The sequence below is a fragment of the Danio rerio genome, chromosome 1 (assembly GCF_049306965.1).
Source record: "Danio rerio strain Tuebingen ecotype United States chromosome 1, GRCz12tu, whole genome shotgun sequence".
NCBI lineage: Eukaryota > Metazoa > Chordata > Actinopteri > Cypriniformes > Danionidae > Danio > Danio rerio.
In genome coordinates, this window is record NC_133176.1 from 44931553 (window position 1) to 44953823 (window position 22271).

Below are 22271 nucleotides of genomic sequence, written 5' to 3' on the forward strand. Positions count from 1 at the left end.
ACAACATTTATAATATCTAATATCGATACTTTTCTGTGTATCGTATCAAAGTTAGAAAGCCTTTTCAAACTCAATACCAGAGAAAAACGAAACAAAACGGATTATAAACACAATAACTATTTTGAATGGAGGTTTTCAGAGTGACTTTGTTTACATGGACATCAATAATCAAATTATGTCCCTTAATCTATATTGACAATAAAATGATTAAGGTGTTTACATGAGCTGCTTTTTGAATGTTCTCTTCAAGTTTCTGTTATACATGTTATAGTACATACAGTAGTTTGATTGTCATTACGTCAACATGCAACAACAGTTCATGCTCGTCATGGCACCATATGTGATTTTGGTGGTCATTTCGATTTTAATTTTTAATTTTTACAATTTACTATTTACAATTTTTTAAATTTACAATTTTAACTCAAGTTTATTTCTCACACTTTGCAGCAATAAAGACATTCTCAAGCACAAGCCAGCTCTGCCATTTCATTCACTAACCTTTCATTCATGCCCAATGACAAAGTCACATTAAAACCAAAGCACTTCATAATGTTCATTTCTTTAAGAATCCTCAGTATACAGTGCATCCGCAAAGTATTCATAGCTTTTATTTATCTCCTCCAAATTCTACACACGATACCCCATAATGACAATGTGAAAAAAAGATTTTTTTTTAATTGTTGCAAATTTATTACAAATAAAAAACCTGAAAAAGCACATGTACATAAGTATTCAATACGCAATGGTCAATACTTTGTTGATCCTTTTTTGGCAACAATTGCAGCCTCAGGTGTTTTTGAATATTATGCCACAAGCTTGACACACGTGTCTTTTGAATTTTTGCCCATTCCTTTTTGCAGAACCTCTGGTTGGATAAGAATCGATGGTGAACAGCCATTTTCAGATCTCTCCAGAGATGTTCAATAGGATTTAGGTCTGGGCTCTGACTGGGCCACTTAAGGACATTTACTGAGTTGTTGTGAAGCCACTCCATTGATATTTTGGCGGTGTGCTTTAGGTCACTGTCCTGCTGGAAGATAAAATGTCACCCCAGTCTGAGGTCAAGAGCATTCTGAAGCAGGTTTTCGTTCAGGATGTCTTAGTAGATTGCTGCATTCATCTTTCCCTCTATCCTGACTAGTCTTCCAGTTCCTGCTGCTGAAAAACATCCCCACAGCATGATGCTGACACCACCATGCAGGGATGGTATTAGCCTGGTGATAAGCAGTGTCTGGTTAATCCAAATGTAACACCTGTCTTTTACTCCAAAGAGTTCAATTTTAGTCTCATCAGACCAGAGAATTTAGTTTTTTATGGTCTGAGAGTCCTTCAGATGCCTTATGACAAATTTCAGGCAGGGAGTGGCTTTCGCCTGGCCACTCAACCATACAGGCCTGATTGGTGGATTGCTGCACAGATGGTTGCCCTTCCTCAGAAGAACGCTGGAGCTCAGACAGTGTGAACACCGGGTTATTAATCACTTCCCTGACTAAGGCCCTTCTCCCCCGATAGAGTCCTTACGGTTCCAAACATCTTCCACTTAAGGATGATGGCGGCTACTGTGCTCATTGGAAGCAACAGAAAATTTTCTTTAACCCTTTCCAGCCTTGTGCCTCGAGTCAATCTGGTCTCGGAAGTCTACAGACAATTCCTTTGTCTTCATGATTTGTTTGTGCTTTGACATGCACTGTCAACCCTGGGACCTTATGTAGACAGTTGTATGCCTTTTCAAATTATGTCCAATCAACCACAGGTAAACTCCAATTAAGCTGCTGAAGCATCTCAAAAATTATCAGTGGAAACTGAGCTCAATTTAGAGAAAATCTAAACGCTGTGAATACTATTTGAGTACATGTGATTCAGGTTTTTTATTTTTAATGAATTTGCAACAATTTCAAAAAATCTTCTTTCACATTGTCATTATGGGCTATTGTGTGTTGAATTTGGAGGAAATAAATGAGTTTAATCCATTTTGGAATAAGGCTGTAACATAGAAAAAAAATGTGAAAAAAGTGAAGCGCTATAAATACTTTCCGCATGCACTGTAGTTTTATTTTATTTCCTTACCAAAAATGCTCTCGAGCTTGAAGCCATTCTCATTTGTTTTTTGTCAAATGTCTCACAACTGCCGTGTATGTCCTCTTGCAAAATTGCAAAAAGCCTTACTTGATGGTAATAGTTTGATTACAGTCTTTACATGTCATGTACTGCATGTAAATGTGACCAAAATAGGATTACTCCACATCTTAATTCAATTTCTGTTTAGTTGGATTATGATTTTAGTCAGATTAAGATGATCAAATCAACTGTTTCATGATTTGATGTTTCAACTGTTTCATGTCAAATCACTGTTTACATGTTAGACTCTTAATTAGAGTATTGTCTTAATGGTATTAAGATCAAAGTATTGATGTCTTTGAACATGTACTCAGTGATGTCATACAAATCCAAAGAGCTTTTTTCCACTATAAAGGAAAATTTGTGCAATGGAAAACTATTATTTTTAAGAGTGGATCTTTCAAATGGCTGTAAGAAAAATGACAATGTCACTTCCATTTTCTTAAAATCCCAGTTTAAAGTTGTCACAAAGGGTCTTTTGACTACTCCATTAAGTATAATATCAAAATGATTTTTGTTTCATCTACTGAATTCAGAAGGCCAAAAGAGAAGCGATTGAGCTGGTGGAGGGGTCTGAGTTAGAGCCTCATGCGGAGTGGGATATTCTCAGCAGGACTTTATCTGAAATACACACCCGCTGTGATTGATTTGTAGCTGCCTGTGGATTAGAGCTTTCTTGAAAAACCGGTCACGCACCGCTGGCAGGTAGAAAGAAAGAGGCCTCATTTCTCTCTCCTCTCTCTCTCACCTCTCTGTTTTCTGACCCTCAGCGCCCTTCTTCGGCTCTCACTTTCTGTCGCTCTCTGTCACCTCGATCTTGTTAGCACCTCATATCCCCATCTGATCTCTGATCGTCCTCTGTAGACTCGCTCTTTCTCTCACTGGCTCGGTTTGCTGATTTTATGCATGGTGTCTGAAGCTAAACACAGACCTTCAGCTTGTTCTAACTTCTTACATTTCTAACTGATCGAATGAGTGGATTTATATCACCATGGAGATTCTGAAAAGCAGTTATGTGCTGGCTTCATCTGGCTTGCTATTGGCATCTTTGTTGTAGCATTTTCTTGCTGCATATTAAACAAAGATCATCCTTGAATCCATTGGATGCTCATTTGTGTCACAATGTCCTATTCAGCTGCTTTACATGTGAATATTCACAGATCCGGTGTCTGTGGCTGCCATTATTATGCAAATGTAGGTTTGTGGACCATGATTATTCATCTGTCTTTCCATGCCATAAAAATGTACATTAATAATTATTATAGTGTAATATATATAAATGATAACAGAATATACTAATGATAATAATATATAAATAAATTAGTACACCTGTTACAGATCTCTCTTCATTCATTCAATCATTTTCCTTCGGCTTAGTCTCTGATTTAACAGAGGTTGCCACAGCGGAATGATCCCAGAAATAGGAAGCACCGATACAATCTTCCATTTACACATACACTCATACACTACGGCGGCCAATTTAGTTTATTCAATTCACCTATAGCGCATGTCTTTAGACTGTGGGGGAAATCGGAGCACCTAAAGGAAACCCACGTGGACACCGGGAGAACCAAAATAAAAGGGGTGTAAAGCTGTGCCCTAAAGTCTAGAACAGTTAATCAATTAAGTAGTCAGTCAGTAAATAAACTTATCTGCCATTTTATTAGGTACACCTGTCCAACTGCTCATTAATGCAAATTTCTAATCAGCCAATCACATGGCAGCAACTCAATGCATTTAGGCATGTGGACATGGTCAAGATTATTTTTTGCAGATCAAACCCAGCGTCAGAATGGGGAAGAAAGAGGATTTAAGTGACTTTAAATGTGGCATAGTTGTTGGTGCCGGACGGGATGGTTTGAGTATTTCAGAAACTGCTGATCTTCTGGGATTTTCACGCACAACCATCTCTAGGGTTTACAGAGAATGGTCCAAAAAAGAGAAAATATCCAGTGAGCGACAGAAGCAGAAGACTACACCGGGTGCCACTGGAAATTGAGACTACAATTCGCAGAGGCTCACCAAAATTGCACAATAAAGGATTGGATAAAAGTTGCCTGGTCTGATGAATCTCGGTTTCTGCTGCGACATTCAGATGGTAGGGCCAGAATTTGATTTCAACAACATGAAAGCATGAATCCATCCTCGTTTGTATTAACAGTTCAGGCTGGAGGTGGTGGTGTAGTAGTGTGCAGGATATTTTCTTGGCACACTCATTAGTACCAATTGAGCATTGTGTCAACACCACAGCTTACCTGAATATTGTTGCTGACCATGTCCATCCCTTTATGAACACAGAGTACCCATCGTCTGATGTCTACTTCCAGAAGGATAATGCACCATGTCATAAAGCGTAAATCATCTCAGACTGGTTTCTTGAACATGACAAAGAGTTCGCAAACTCAAATGGCCTTCACAGTCACCAGTTCTCAATCCAATAGAGCACCTTTAGGATGTGGAAAAATGGGAGATGGATGTGCAGCCGACAAATCTACAGCAACTGTATGATGCTATCATGTCAATATGGACCAATATCTCTGAGGAATTTTTCCAGTACCTTGTTGAATCTGTGCCACAAAGGATTAAGGCAGTTCTAAAGACAAAAGAAGGTCCAACCCGGTACTAGTAAGACGTACCTAATAAAGTAACCGGTGAGTGTATACTTTATATACAGTATAAATGTCACATATGTATGGCAGATTTTTAATTGCAGTTACAGTTATTATCAGAAAAAAACAACAGCATTAGATATTTTTTCCTTAAAAAACAGACAGCCTTAAGATAATATTCATCTTGAGGCCAGAGCTGTGAATGTCAGCTTGATTTGCTTTATGGTGTGGTTAATATTCTGTTCATAAGGGGGCTCACATAATACCCTCTCTTTATTCAGAACATATCCCCGCTAAATGTTCTATTTCTGTCTTTTTCTGTGACCTATCCTGTCACACCGATCCCAAAATTACAGGACTGGCAAACATTTGAGGACATGAGGCTGTTGTCTAGACATCTCTTTGTACATTTTGTCGCATGCGAATATAAATCTGCCAGTTGTATGAGGGTCAGTTGAGTGACTATATAGCATGAACGCCCTTGCAGCGTGAGTGTAATTTATTTAAGCTAATAAACTATAATACTTCCAAAGCATTCCAAGACCCCGTTTTTACCTTTCTCTAATTTCACCTCGTTACTCACTCGTGTTTCATCTGTTTTTTGTATCTAATTATCATTGATATTGTCTGGAGACACTGTGTTGCTTATGCATTACATAATCCTTTACTATTCTGAATACAGTGAGCTGCTGATTAGACCTCTGCTGCTATTTTTATGTGTGCTTGAAATAATTGTCACCACATTAGTGCGGAAGAATGTTAAGTGTCAGATGAGCAGTTCTCATATCCAATCAACATCTCTGTTTTCTCATCTGCATGCATTCATCAACATTTATGGCTTACTGTAAGCATGGAACTTTATTGTAGATTACAGCTGATAGATTCTCATTTTGATGAACCCATTTCCATTCTCAAACCACAAGAATCAGTTCGTCAGTCCACGTTGTTTTCAGTTGATGAATGAACTCATGTTTCTCCACTCCAGTAAATCACAATCTTTGCGCGTTTATAAAAACCTACTTAAGTGCCTTCAGCTCATTCACTTCATTACACAATTTAAAAAGTGAAATGACACCTGCCTCCAATGTTATCACTCGATTGAGTGTTATCAGTGGTAATCAGCTCATAGATATGGGCCAGTAGTAGCCTTCTGTTCCTACTAGCAGGCTGAGAAGGCTGTTATCATCCATCCGCATTGTTAATCAGCTATATTAATAGAGAAGACTCCAGGGGCCGGTTGCAACAGCAGTGCATAAGTTAAAACGTAGCCTAGTGGTGACTTAAAGGGACACTAAGTAACAATTTACACACTACTAAATATTTCTGTGTTGCACTATTTCACTTAGTTTAAACGTAACGCTACACTACAACTAAATATTTACGGCAGCCTCCCCTCCCCCCATGTATAACGGCAGAAGTGAGATGACGGTGAGATTAGTTACCATTGAGGAGCTCGCTATGATAATGCAGAATGATCTCCCCCTACTCACAGCCCTATTTTCCTTCCAAATCCCGCATTTCTTTTGGTTTGTGAAAGAAGAGTTTCATTTTCTTTCAAGGAGTGTTTTCTATTAATTGTATCCATCAACTAAATCGAGAGTTTCTTCATTACTGAGTTTTTCTCCCTGCTCTTTTTTTATGTGTAGGATATAAAAAAATCAAGTTTAATGTTTGGATAATTTTGTGAAGTTTATTTATGAACTAATTTCGAGAGGATAACTTGCTTATGATTGCTTGCGGCTGGCCCCGCATTATCCAATTTATTATTCACCAATCAGACAACTCCTAAGCCACTATAAGTGCCCGAGGTTTCATACCACAGTCATCTTCGTTTTGAAGAATCCCCTCTTTCACCACTACTCCTCCTCCTTTCCTAGATGGGAGGTATGGTGGCCTAGTGGTTAGCACTGTTGCCTCACAGCAAGAACGTCTTTGGTTCTGGTCATTACCAAACCAGCTGACATTTTTGTGCAGAGTTTGCACATTCTCCCCGTTCTCACGTGGGTTTCCTCCAGGTCCTCCGGTTTCCTCCCATCGTCCAAAAACATGCAATTTAAGTTAATTGACTAATCCAAATCAGCACCATAGACATGCACTTAGTATGTAGTTATCTCTTAAGAGCAATCACTATCTGACAGCATGCCAAACAAGATTTATAATAAATCATCAGCTGAGTGTGAAATCTTGAAGTGTATTTTGCATGCATTCACGTCATCTCTGTCATCTCCCTAGAGGCTTAGTAACTACTAGCTAGTTTGGAACTAAAGTTGGGCTTTACGTTCCAGTTTAAGAAAGAAATTACAAACAGCTGGTGCAACTCTACCCAGATCCAGATCTGTTTTTACATTACTGTGACATTTGGGTTTAGGGTTGGGGTAGGGGTAGACAGTAATTAAATACAATTAATGGGAATTTAATATATAATATAAGCAATTATTGTGGTTAATCAGCAGTATAGCAGCAATATAGTAATATAGAAGACTCCAGATCCAGATCTGTTTTTACACTACTATGATGAATGGGTTTAGGGTGAGGGTAGGGGTAGACGTTAATTAAATTCCTTCATTCATTCATTTTCTTGTTGGCTTAGTCCCTTTATTAGTCCGGGGTCACCACAGCGGAATGTACCGGCAACTTATTCAGCTTGTTTTTATGCGGCGGATGAACTTCCAGCCGCAAGCCATCTTTGGGAAACATCCACTAACTCATTCATGCACACACTCATACACTACAGACAATTTAACCTACCCAATTCACCTGTACCGCATTTCTTTGGACTGTGGGGGAAACCAAAGCACCCAGAGGAAACCCACGCGAACGCAGGGAGAACATGCAAACTCCACACAGAAACGCCAACTGAGCCGAGGCGGGGTTCGAACCAGCGACCCAGCAACCTTCTTGCAGTGAGGCAACAGCACTACCTAATTAAATACAATTAATTGGAAATGTAATAGATAATATAAATAATTATCTTTAACTTCCGGCCGCAACCATATGTGATCTATAGCGGATTAACCATGTGGATTGATGAGACAGTATCTATCAGCTGATAACCACTTATAACACCCCTTCTACCAAGTGATAACATTCGTATTCGGCTGGAAATGAAGGGTTTTTAAACGAAATGTTTTGTTTTTTCAGTCGAACATTAATTAAGACTTTTGCTGAAATTTTGGTCCTTGGCAATTCTTAAATTGTAAGTCAATGGTCATTGGCATTTTAAAGAATATAGAGAAGCAAACAAATAATGCATTAATCTTATGCTCAGGTTAGTTTGAGAATCGAAGGTAATAATGTTCTTGTGCAAACAGATAATTTCAGAAAAAAAGAAAAGTATTTTATTTAAATTCACCCTTTACTTGTTTAAAACCTATTTCTTTCTTCTGTTGAAAACAAAATAATATAGAATATAATATTTTGAAGGTGACGCGGTGGCGCAGTAGGTAGTGCTGTCACCTTAAAGCAAGAAGATCACAGGTTCGAGCCTATGCTGGGTCAGTTGACGTTTCTGTGTGAAGTTTGCATGTTCTCCCCGTGTTTGCGTGGGTTTCCTCTGGGTGCTCTGGTTTCACCCACAAGTCCTAAGACTAAAGATGCGCTTTAGGTGAATTGGGTAAGCTAAAATTGTCCATCGTGTATGTGTGAATGAGAGTGTATGGGTGTTTCCCAGTAATGGGTTGCAGCTGGAAAGGCATCCACTGCGTAAAACATATGCTGGACAAGTTGGCGGTTCATTCGGTTGTGGCAACCCCAGATTTATAAAGGGACTAAGCCGAAAAGAAAATGAATGAATGAATATTTTGAAATATGCTGGTATATCTGGCACCCATTGACTTTCATTGTAATTTTTTTCCAACTAAAGAAGTCGAAGACTACCAGCGACCAACATTCTTCAAAATATGCCTTAAGTGCCTGTTGTTTTGCATTATATAAATCACCATACACTCAAAAAGTTTTTTTAACTACTTATATAAAATGAGCTGAAACAACACAATTCTTCAGTTTCTTTGAGACAGCTGTTTTAAAAAAATTCACTTATGTTTGCAAGCTAAATCAATTTCTTTATGTCTTCCCAACACAAATCAGTTGTGTGGAACCCAGCAATTTTTACTGTGGTATAATCTACAAATATTTATTTATTTTTGCCGGAGAATGATAGCTAATTGATTAATGATGTTTCCATATTGCCAGCCATAAGATAGAAAATTGACTTCATTTCTGAAAATATGTTAGTTTATTTTATTAATTTCTCAGGGATGTTGCACAAACAACATTATTCTCACAAGAGACGATATGCAGCTAATGGCTCATTTCCATTTCCATCATTTTCAGCAAGTCAGTTAGCTCATTTAAATAGCTCATTTGTATGCAATTTACATTCAGTATGTTGTTGTCCAACAACTGATAAGCTAATTAGTTAGGAAGCGTTTTTGTCTGTTTCATGCTAAAAATGCTTGACACGTCTCTAAAGAACGTCATTCAATGTTAACAGACACTGTATGTATACCCTGTGCTACATACATATCATGATTTGACATTTATTACATACAGCATAAAGAAATGCTGATGTTATTATAAGGGTTTCATATTTAGTTGCGTCTGAACTAAATTAATTCTGTATTATGCAATGAAGATATTATACATTGTACACCTTTTATTAGTCATCTTACCTTATGTGAATGGCATATCAGTCTTTCAATATGAATGAAATAGCTTTTGAAATGTAAGCATAGTGTTCTTTAAAACCCCTGGTGCACTGTTCAATATTTTTCCCTATAGCAGTAAGAAACATTATTGTTTAAGACATTTCTGACTGCCAACCAACAGTTGTTTCCATGGAAACAGTCTGTAGTCATTGAAGGATCAAGGTCTCTTTTTAAATAAATTCCTCCTTTTTCATAATTCTCTGAATACAAGTTGAACCTTGTGTGCCAGCTGCACCAGCGTCCTGCACCATCATGCAGTTCAGTCCAGTTCCTTAGAGTCCAAAGGGATTGCATCAGGGCTCTTGAAATAAAAGTCCCATTAAAGACTATATATATATATATATGTGTGTGTGTGTGTGTGTGTGTGTGTGTGTGTGTGTGTGTGTGTGTGTGTGTGTGTGTGTGTGTGTGTGTGTGTGTGTGTGTGTGTGTGTGTGTGTGTGTGTGTGTGTGTGTGTGTGTGTATGTATATACATATATACAGTATGGCAAACGTCTGATAAATGACATTTATTTTATGCATTGGTTGATTATCTAAAGTTGACCAGCCCTACTATATTGATCCCTGCCTTACCAGTAGTTGCTGTTCTGCTATTGGCTTGAGCAGCCCAAAGGTGAACCCAGAGGAGAAAATAAATACTTATGAGTCAAGACAAGAGTGAAAAATGACAACAACCAATCTGAGTCAGAATATCTGCTGTAGTTTTCACTTATTCAATGTTGTGAACAACCCAGGTTCATTCGGATTATGTAATTGTATATACATTTGTGAACAGAGCAAAATATGTCTCAGTAGCTACTTTTTTTCCAGTTTTTGTTTTCGCAAAACTACCAGAGGCCACTTTGTACTCTGTTCATTCATTTATTTATTCAGTTTTGTTCTCACTAAGTCCCTTTATTAATCTGGGGTCGCCACAGCGGAATGAACCGTCAACTTATCCAGCATATGTTTTTTATGCAGCTGATGCCCTTCCAGCTGCAACCCATCACTGGGAAACATCCATACACACTCATTCACACACACACTCATACACCACTGTCAATTTATTCTTACCCAATTTACCTGTACTACATGTCTTTGGACCAACAAACAAACCACTTGCTGTAAGGCAAACGTGCTACCCACTGCACCACCGCGTCGCCCTGTATACTGTTTCAGATCTCAAATTTCTCTCACGAGAACCATTTGCTCGTGCTGTTCTCGTGTAAATCCACCAGAGGCCTCTGTCAACTGACTCAATGACTGACTGACCGACTGACTGACCATGCTCCCCCTTCCATAAACCCAACTAATAGTGTTTTAAAAAGCACTGATTGACCATATTTTATGGTTCGCAAAACGTAAGCTAAGTCAGTGGTTCCCAAAGTGAGGATCACGTGACAATGATGTGGGTCGCTTGGTGATTTCCAAAAATCTCATATACAGTTAAGTCAGAATTATTGAGAGGGTGCTCGCTGCCGAGCCATTTGAGGAGAGCTGAGCTCCAGCGAGGGGGAGCATGAGCTGTCGCTCCTCCTCCTGTAAGCTGTTTTAATGCGTACACCAACCCCACCCCTAACCCTACCCCCAGTGACATCACTCGTAGAAGAAGTGCAAAAAAGGTGGAGCTCAAGCTTAAGCTCCCCCTCGCTGGAGCTCAGCTCTCCTCAAATGGCTCTGCAGCGAGCACCACTTGGAATTATTAGCCCCCCAGAAATATGACCCCCCCCCCTTCCTGTTTATTTTTCCCCAATTTCTGTTAAACATTTTTTTTTCAACACATTTCTAAGCATAATAGTTTTAATAACTCATTTCTAATAACTGATTTATTTTATCTTTGTCATGATGACAGTAAACAATATTTGACTAGATATTTTTCTAGACACTTCTATTCAGCCTAAAGTGACATTTAAAGGCTTAACTATGTTAAGTAGGTTAACTAGGCAGGTTAGGGTAATTAGGCAAGTTATTGTATAATAATGGTTTGTTCTGTAGACTATCAGAAAAAAATATAGCCAAAGGGTCGAATAATTTTGGATAAAAAAAATTTAAAACTGCTTTTATTCTTGCCAAAATAAAACAAATAAGATTTTCTCCAAAAGAAAAAATTCTATCAGACATACTGTGAAAGTTTTCTTACTCTATTAAACATAATTTGGGAAATATTAAAAAAAGAAAATAAAATTCAAATAATTTTGACTTCAACTGTATGTTGTTAAATTATTAGAATTACCATATTTTATTCATAACCTTTATGTATTTAAAAAAATTATTTAATAGTTACATTTAAACAACATGCAAACAAAAAAACATCAGCCTTTTAACTAGTTTTCCATTGGATTGCGACCCATGGCATTATTTGCTAGATTAACAACAGAGCAATAGTGTTAGATGCAGCGGATTGATTTTTGCGGCACCTTTGACACCTTTACGGCACTCACGTACATTAAAAAATAAAGGCCACGACTAAACATGGAGGATGATCTCCAAAATTAAATCCAGAATGTTCTTATGCTGTAAGCATTGTTCTCACCATTCTCATTAAGCGAGGTTAATATTAAATTTAACAAATTAATAATGACTATAAAAAAGATATGGTTGTTAGACTGTTGCTCTCTTTTGTGTCTTCAATATTCTTGCCATTCAACCCTCGTGTGCAATGTTTGTATATAACCACCTCCGAGAGTAATGGAACTCGTGAGTCATTGGAATTGTTATTTTGGGGGTCGTGGGCTAAAAAGTATAATAGGTAACCCCTGGGTTAAAGCACATATTTCCAAGGAGCCTGGACTGGATTTTTTGATAAGCTACAACCATGAGAACAGCATATGCTTTTGGTCGTACGTTTCAAACTGTTTCTCCTTGGAGTCCATACAACTGGCAACACCATATCAACATCAACATCAACATCAAAATAGCAGTTTTAATCCATTGCTTTAGATAAGAGCTGTGTGGAAGTAACCAGGCACAGAGGTTATCACACTCTGTGAGAATCACTGAACACTGTGCCAGTTCTTATACCGTATACAGTACAGACTGTTTTAAACCATGCTCTATCATCTCCTGTTGAGATTTAATTTGTACATTAGAAGCTGTGTGATAAATACACTGAATGAAGGACCCTCAAATTTTAGATGAACCGTATAACATGCACACATTTTTAAGAAATCCACGTCGTCTTTTCATAACTATTAAATAAATAATAACAAAAACTACAGAATACACAAGACATGTCACTCATATAGTTATGAATGGGGAAAAGTGTATTGGTCAATATAGTGAATGAAGCCCCGCCTACTAGTACAGGAGCCGATCAGTAATTACTATAACTGATAGAGAAGATCGGAAAACACACTGGAATATCAGCGAATACTTGCTTCTCAGACATAAGAAATATATCAAGATTAAGCTTGAAATCTCTACTTTTAATTAAACCAAGTACACTTGAAAACAAAAGTTTTTTAGTTTTGTAATCTATATAAAGCGAATGCAAGGTACCATTTACGACCTGGCCTGCAACTGACGTCAAAAATATGATGAGATTCACTTCCCCAAAACACATGTTTTTGACTCAATATTGTTGGGCTGTCACTTATATAAGCGTTGAAATAAATGTGCATACATGCTCTATTTTTACTATAGCTCTATTTTTGTAAACATTCAAAGGTCATTTGATTATTATCAGGTTCATACCACCTGTATTATGTTGAACAAAAACTTTTTCATGGCTTACACCTTTTGCTGGTGGTCTAACAAATATGCTAATTTTGCTACTATTCGATTCAAATGGTCTCATGTAACAGATTTTCCTCATATGCATATTAAGATTTCTATGAAAACTATGTACATTTAACTGCTGGATGAAGTGAACATGTTAATTTGAATATATACTTACTTTCCCCCTCTTTTTTTATTATTTTATTTAATTTTTTTTACAAAAAAGAAAGATACTGAGTAGAACAATTGCCAGTAAAATCACTAATGTTACTCAATCTGCTTTCTGCTGTTCTTACACTATCTGTTAAACTTTTGTTAAAGCAACAGTTGGTTGGGACAGAATAATAATAATTATTATTATTACCATTATTATTACTATTTAAATGCCAAAATGCTAATTTAAACAGCCACAGATATATTTCATCAGTTGTGTGAAGCAAAAAACATGCTGATTTGTTGATTTGTAACCGGTAATGCTTTAATTATAAACATCATGCCTGTTGTCCTAAAATGCACCAAAAACAGCCCTCCTATGAACTGTCAGTCACAGAAATGCCCCCCCAATTTGAGTTTGAGACCCCTGAACCAGAGGATGATCATGTGTAAAACAGCCATAAATAAGGTTGGTGTCGTGATCTCGTTTCTTTAAAGTGCACATGCACATTAGCTCGGTCAACCTGAAAATATGCTGATTTTGTTTGATTCGGACGTTTAGGAACTAAAGAGACAGTTGTTTAATTTTATTTCTTATTCCAAAAAATGTAATGTAATCGTAAGCTTGGCAAACAGTTTTGATGAATTTGATGTTTCCCCATTCAGTCAGAATGCCTGAGCATACCGCCCAAGAGACTTTTTAAAGATGGCCAAAGAGTGAATTGACTTGCCTTAAAAGGACTTTAATAATAATTGTTAATATTGGATTAATAGTTGATAATGGGGAAAAAATGTCACAAAAATATGTCGAAACTAAACACAAATGTAATTTTCTTTAATTAAATTGCTTGTTTGGGTTTGGATAAAATGTTATTATTTGTTTTATTCTATGAAGGTCTGATAACATTTTGTTACAAAGTTTCTAATGAAAATGTCATTTAGTTTTGTCTTTTTCTTTCCAAAAATTTATTGCATTCACATAATATACATAATAGGGCAAGTGGTTGCAAACAATTTATATGGGCTGGATTTGAACAAAACAAATTTAGTAATGTTCAATTTAACTTGTTTGTTTAAATTCAGCCCATGAAAATTATTTGCAAAAACTTACCAAAATTATGTCAATCCAAAAATTACTTTTTTATTGTATATGAAAATGCTTATTTTCCATGAAACTGTTTTATAAACTTATTTTCACGTAGAGACAGTCACAATGCAAAAGTCATGAGCTAAAAAAAAAAAAAAAATTAATTTCCTGGGGTCTCCAATACAAACACACACTGATCACAGCCTTATTCCGCCTTGAGAGGTCCTTCACATTATGAGTAGATAAACAGATCAAGCTGACCAAAGAAATTAAGTGGCAGCCCTTTAATTACTGAAAAGTCATTACATCAATTGAAGATACAGTGAAGGCAGAGGCAGTCATAATGTATGTGAATGTGCATGTGGTGAACACAGTCTACACACACTGCTCTGCCCTGCCAACTCAATACAGGGCCTGTAATTAGTCTCGTTTACACTGTGTTGATTGACTGTCATTCTCTCTGTTCCTAGTAAACAAAAGCATTTTTGACCTTTACTACAATAAGAATGCTGCGAGTGAGTGAATAGAGAGGTGTTGTGAAGAAGAATTAAAAAAATTGTTTTGAATTTATAGCTATACACAAAAATTGAAATGTATCCACCCCTAGACCAATTCAAACCAATAGGATTTCTTCAATGGAAAACTAAAGGAGGAATCTCTAACAAGGTACTGTTACTTAAATGTTATTTTCTATAAATTGACAACTAATGGAGACTTATGATTTCATGCTTTAAAAGATACTAAAGCACTGCACTGTAAAAAAAAAAAAAAAAAAAAAAACGTAAGCCAATATAATAACAAAAAAATCGTAATCCTTATTTCCTTTTGCTTTCTCTTGTTCACTCAACTTTTGAAAACATCAGCTGCACTGACCTAAAATTATTTGTCAGTAATACAAAAACAATTAGTTGGGTTAACACAAGATTGTTAGTTTTCTGGAGAGGTGAACTACTCTGTGACAAAACTTTTTAAGTTGTGCCAACTGAACATTTTTTTGTCTGCAGAACTGAATGCCTGAAGTTGAGTCAGCAGGAAAAAAAACAATTCTTATTTACTTTTTATTATTTCATGTTTACTTAATTTTTGAAAACATCATCTGCACTGACCTAAAATGTCTGAAGTTGAGGGAACAAAAAACTCTTGTGGAAATTGATACTAAGAAACAATACATTATCAGAACAAACAAACATAGTTTAATTGAAAAAAAAGAGAAAAAATGTTAAAACATTTATTAGACACAGAATTAAAAACAGTACTGGATGCAAAACAACAAAAAAATGGTAAACAAGACAAGGATCAAAACATGGCAGGGCAAACAGGAAAAAATGATTTGTAATGCTTCACAGCGAAAAACAAGACTCAGCAAAATATGTGTGAATGAGGTGTCTTTATAATCCTAGTAATCAGTCCATCATGAGCTTACAGCTTTGTGTGTGTAATCAGGAGACTTAAATTGGTTCCTTCATTTTAAATAGGCTGCAATCACACTGCATTTTTTCCCATAGACTTTTATTTATTAGAGCGCAAATATGTCAGCCCGGAAAAGCAAGCTTGCGTGACAAGTTTCACAGTTCGATGTGTTGGAAAGTTCAAGCTTGGTGTACTATAACCTGGTAATCACATCACATGATTGCATGCATCAAAACATGACCTCTCTGAACAGAAATTTAAAACATGGAGCAATCACTTGCGTTTTTCAATGTCTAATCATCTTGTATAATCCCGCCTTTTTTGCAGCGCCTTACGACAGACTTTCGCAAGCACAAACTCTAGGGTGACCGCGGCATTATAGTTTGAGCATTTGATTTGTCATTTGAGAATGCATTTTGATTTATTGTTTGAGTATTTGATTTATCATTTGGGTAGTTGTTTTAAAAGTTTGATTTATTATTTGATCGTTTTAGGCATTTGAATTTTCATTTTTATTTTGTCAGGAAAAAACATCCATATATATAACAATTAAATACAAATTAACAGTCCACAACAGTCCCCCCCCCCCCCCCCCCTCGCCACACGCACACAAAAAAGGTAAACTACGAATGATTAATATTTCAAATGCAGTATTTTGTTGTTGTTGTTGTTAATAATAATAATGACATGAGTGTTAATATTGGTGTTATTATTATTTTTGTCATTGTTATTAGAGTTAGAAATACTGTAACCTTTATTTTTTTTAAGCAAGGAGGTTAACTCAACTCAACAAGTTGGCAGAAGCTTTTTGGATAAACTAATTTTTTAATTATTTTTGCTCACAAAACTAATCTTTTTAATTTAATGAAGAACATTTTGAATTACGTTAACATGGTAAATGTGGTTGTACTGAAAATTTTACTGTTTTTTTTGTTTTGTTTTTTTGTCAAACCAACAAAAAACAAGAGTAATTTCAACTTTTTGTGTAAACAGCTTTACCTTATGTTTTTTTGTTTGTTTGTTTGATATTATTAATAATATAGTATTACCCACCTGCTATTTAAATAATATATTTGTTTTATTCGAACATCAGATTTCAATTACTGATCTTCTATAATGCTGTATTCATTTACTTTAACATAGTCTTTAATTAGACTTGATTTGTATTGGTTTTAGGTTTAGGTTACACAAATTTCAAGTCTATGTTCTCCTGTACAAACATACAGAAGTAGACCATATTATTAAATTCTTACGACTGACTAAATATCTACTGAACATCAAAAAACAGGAGAAGATATTTCAGTTTTGATGTGTTTATCACTGGGCATGAGTTCTCTTCTGATCAGTGACAGAAGTCTTAATTTGGTCATGATTAATTATTGCACCAGAGAAGCAATCTGGAAATAATATTTCCGACATGATGTACGCCAGATCCGTGATTTATTAAAAGGCTGCGAAGAAGACTAGAGTCTGCCTGACATCATAATTCAATATACAGCCTGATCTTTATCATTGTCATTTACTTACAGGATCATTGGAGAGTACACAATTACATAAAAACCATTGAGATCACATTTACGCACATGTTTCTGCTTTATAAATCGCTGCTTTTAATTTTAGTGGATAATTAAAGCAGCACAGGGATCGCTGCATGCTCACTCCGGACTATGACGTTGATTTCATCCTCTGTTGATGCCATACCGAAAATGTCAGTATCTCGAAATATGATTTTGTTGGCGTATGAAAATCAAAAGTCCTACTGCGTGAGAATCTGCTATGAGTGTGAGAGAAGCTTAGAATATCTGAAGTGATGGTGTCGACAGAGGCGCAAGCCAGTGTTTATGTGTACAGAGACATTTCCTACACCGAGATAACAGTTGTGGTGCTTTCATTGGCTGAATTTGCCCTCCAGGGATTTGCAGAATGCTGCAGAAGATAAACAAGTATGAGAAAAGGGACAAATAGGGAGGGAGAAAGTGGTATCAGATGCCCTTTTCCCATTTGCTGAGGTGTGACAGGTTTAAATCTGAATGCTCTGTAGACTTTCATTTCTTTAAAGGAAATGCTGTTGGGGTGAGGATGTATCAGTTGTAAGTCAGACCATACCGGCACATTTTAAAGTTCAAGATTTTGCTTGATTTTTGGAGGTGTCTTACAATAAGCTTACTGTACATAAAACCAAGGGCAAAAAACTGCTTAATTTTCTCATACAGGGCTCAACATATAGAAGTACACCCCTCACAAATCTCTCATTTTAATTAATAAATTGTTTAGGAAGTTAAATATGTTTGAATTAAATATGTGCATAAACATTAGATTAGTCAGTACTTAAGCCAAATCTGGAGATTATTTTACAAGTAACTTCCAAAAACTAGTACACCCAAGTTTATATGTTAGAGAAAATATTAAATAAAAGATTTATAAAAAAAAAATTAAAAATTCAAGATAAAACAAATATGTATAAAAGTTAGTTGAAATTTTGTAGTTTGTAAATTTTTTCTGCAATATTTTGCTTGAATTTAATTGTATTATTTATATAAATATGTTTGGTGACTAAAATATTTTTTTAAATAAATTTATCTGTTTAATAAACCTATATTTTGTTCAAATGCACTAAAATCTATTGCCTATATTTACTGAAAAAATATAAATTTTCTAAATGGGGTCTACTAAATTATGCTGAGCACTATGCAGTACCTGTATATTACGTCATTTTTGCTCTCAGTGTTTGAAATGCATCTCTTAAGGATCTGCACAAAAATATATGTTGATTAAAAGATGTCTACCCATAATTCGTAAGTGTTTTCCATTTATTTATGTATTGATTCAAAACACGTTTTTTTGACCTTGACCACTGCTCCAACATTTTCTGTTGCAAATTTAATACTCTATTTCGTCACCTTGGAATTATAAGGTTCTGTCTGCGTTCTGAATAATTTTGAGATAATGAGGTTTCAAGTTTTTGCACTACATAGCAAACAGTATGTGTCTAACATTTGTTTTTTTAAAATAACATGTCTTAAAATGTAAACAACTTCCCATAAAGTAAATAAGTTGACATTTAATATGAATATGTCAATAACTAAATTTTGACAAAAATGTCAGCTAGAACCTTATAATTCTAAGGTGACTAATTATAACTTATAATTCTAACAAAGTGACATAGATTTTTTGTAGTAGTAGTTTTAAACTATATATTGTATGCCGAAGCACTGTTGCCTCACAGCAAGAAGGTCGCTGGTTCGACCCTCAGCTGGGTCAGTTGGCGTTTCTTTGTGGAGTTTGCATGTTCTCACCGTGTTGGCGTGGGCTTCCTCCGGGTGCTCCAGTTTCCCCCACAGTCCAAAGACATGTGCTATAGGTGAATTGAAAAAGCTAAATTGGCTGTAGTGAATGTAATTGAGAGCGTTGGGTGTCTTCCAGTACTGGGTTGCAGCAGGAAGGGCTTCCGCTGTGTAAAACACATGCTGGATAAGCTGGCTGTTCATTCTGCTGTGGTGACCCCTGATTAATAAAGGGGCTTAACCTAAAAAAAATGAATGCATGAATGTATGCAGAACTATATTTATAGAAATTAAGTTTTAAAATAATAGAGAAAGTATACTGGTGGCTCATATTTATATAGGGGTGACCAACCCTGTTCCTGGAGAGCCACCTTCCTGCAGATTTCAGTTGCAACCCAGATCAAACACACCTGCCTGTAATTATCACGTGGTGTTCAGGTCCTAATTAATTGGTTCAGGTGTGTTTGATATGGGTAGCAACTGAAGTCTGCAGGAAGGTGGCTCTCCAGGAACGGAGTTGGCCACCCCTGCCATAGATTGTCACTGTGCAAATTTGTTTGTGCAGAAAGTAAGAGTGGGATTGAGACAAACTCTTATTTATCATGTGCTGTGCTCTTGTTACTATGTTATAGTACATACTACATTGTAGGCAATATTCCAATAAAGCATAATAGAGTGACTAATATTATCATACTCAAAACACACTGATCAATATTTCTAACTGTTCTTCCCACTCAGTAATCCTCACATATTTTTTTTCCTCTCTTGTTTATTTCCTCTTAATTCAGAGAAGTGTCTCAGATCGACCAGTTCCTGCAGGAAACAGCTGCTCGTGAAGCCAACGCTAAACTGCGTCTTCAGCAGTTCATCGAGGAACTGTTGGACCGGGCCGACCGGGCTGAGAAACAGCTCCAGATCATCAGCAACTGCGGCACAACCCCAAATGGCAGCCTGGGACACTGCAGTCTGGGCTCCAAATCTAATGGACGACAGGTAAAATTATGGAGAAAGATGAATTACATGAAAGCATTGAAGACTGAGAGATATCAGGGATTATGCGATAAATCACTGACAGTACATGAAAGTTATATTTTGACGAGACTGGACTTTATGCCAGCGTAAAGTCTGTATTTTGAAATGTTTTGATACTGTATCGACATGGATTAGCCCTTCAATTTGCCATCAAAGGCTTTCAGATACAGAAACATAAAAATAGAACAACAGCAAAGAGTTGAAAGAGAAAAAATCTCTATTTTCCCAATAATATCAAACAGGGCAACTATGTTTAATGTTTTATACATTGAAAACAGGACTGAACCTCATATTTCAGGAGCTTTTAGCAAATCATTACAAGTTTCTCAACATTTCTCCCTAGCTGTTTCACTGCTCAACTCAACACCCTCACATCTTACACAGACTCATTGTACTGTTGCATTAAAGTCTAACACCATGGTGCCTTCTGATGGCCACAGGGGCCTTATTTAATTGCTTAACATGTAAGGAGAGTACTGACTAAATAATAATAACAAACGTTTCTTGAGTCTGTAGTTATGTCTACTGAAAATGCTGCTTTCCCATCACAAAACTAGTTATATCTTATAATATGATCAAATTAATAACACAAGAATTTTTGGTCACTCTTTATAATAACTACACACTATTTGTTAAGCATTAGCAAACAGTGAATTCATTATCCGTTAAGCATTAACTCTACATTAATAAATGTTAGTAAGCAGTTTATAACTGAAGCTACAAATGCTGTATTCTTGGCTTATAAGCTTGTTTGTAATGTGCCTAATAATTGTACTTTTATACTTCGTTAATGATTTATTTTTCATTACTAAATTAAGTATTGCATTTTTTACAAACAAGTTATTTAAGCATAGTTGGTGTTTATTAAGATCATTCAGAGTGAGTTAGTAAATGGTTAATGAACTATTGAAATTAACATTTAGATTAGGTCACTATGCATGAAATGAGTTAATAAAGCATTTAATAACATACGTAGTAACCATTACTAAATGCCTGAATAATAAAATACATAAATGTTGATTGCAATAGTTTATTACTCATTAACTAGCTCATTCTGAATTATCTTAAAAACCACCAACAAATACAAATGGTTTGTAAATAATTCAATACTTAATCTAGTAATGAAAAATCAACCAGTATCAAATTATGAAAGTATAATTATTAAGCACATTATAAGGGTGGTAATAAGTCAAGAATACATCATTTGTTGCTTCATTTATAAACTGCTTACTAACGTTTATTAATGTAGAGTTAATGCTTAACAAATATTGAATTCACTAGATGCTGATGCTTAATAAATCATTCATAGTGTGTAGTTATTATAGTGTTACTATTTATTTGTTATAAACATATACATGTTATGATACCAGCCAAATATATTAGCCTATTGTTTATTGTATACATTGTCATGTACACTCACTGGCCACTTTATTAGGTACACACCTTACAAGTACCGGCTTGGATCCCCTTTTGCCTTCAGAACTGCCTTAATTCTTCGTGGCATAGATTCAATGAGATACTGGATATGTTCCTCAGAGATAATGGTCCATATTGACATGATAGCATCATAAAGTTCCTGCAGATTTATCGGCTGCACATCTGTGATGCAAATCTCCCGTTACACCACATCTCAAAGGTGCTCTTATGGATCGAGTACTGGTGACTGTGGAGGCCTATCAGAAATGCTCTTCTGCATACCTCGGTTGTAACGAGTGCTTATTTAGCCGCTTTTCCACTATCGTGCTGAATCGTTCTTTAAACAGAACTGTTCCATTCCGTGCCAAACCGGGCCAGACAGCACGGATACAGTTTCATTTTCCACTGTCGTGCTGCGACAAAGCTCTTTAAAACATTACAAAAAAACGCATCAGTAGTTGCCTTGGTAACGCAATGTAAACGACTCACTTTGTTCAATTAAAGTTAAATAAGAGCCAAAACTATTTTTTTTTTTTTTCATATAAGCAAAAGCAACCATGTGACTAAACACTGTTATGCCGCTCTATCAAATAGGGGTGCTAAATATAGGTACATGTGCACCCTTATTTATATGTTGCGCAGCTCTGGCTAAATTTTATTTGGAGGGAAAATTACCAAAATGTAACGTGATGATTGAAAATAATTGGAGGGGAAATAAATAATATTTAAAATCTCTGAACATAACAGAAAAATAAACAA

The 22271-nt window shown here is 36.0% G+C and overlaps 1 protein-coding gene across 4 annotated transcripts in view; it reads left to right on the forward strand.

Annotated features, from left to right (window-relative positions):
- Nucleotides 1–22271, forward strand: part of fbxo41 (F-box protein 41) — a 100275-nt gene that overhangs the window by 40820 nt on the left and 37184 nt on the right. For all 4 annotated transcript variants that reach the window (XM_073953180.1, XM_073953170.1, XM_068220877.2 and 1 more), the window contains one exon: nt 19853–20057. In XM_073953180.1, coding sequence (XP_073809281.1) covers nt 19853–20057 — 205 coding nt within the window. The remainder of the gene's footprint in view (nt 1–19852; nt 20058–22271) is intronic.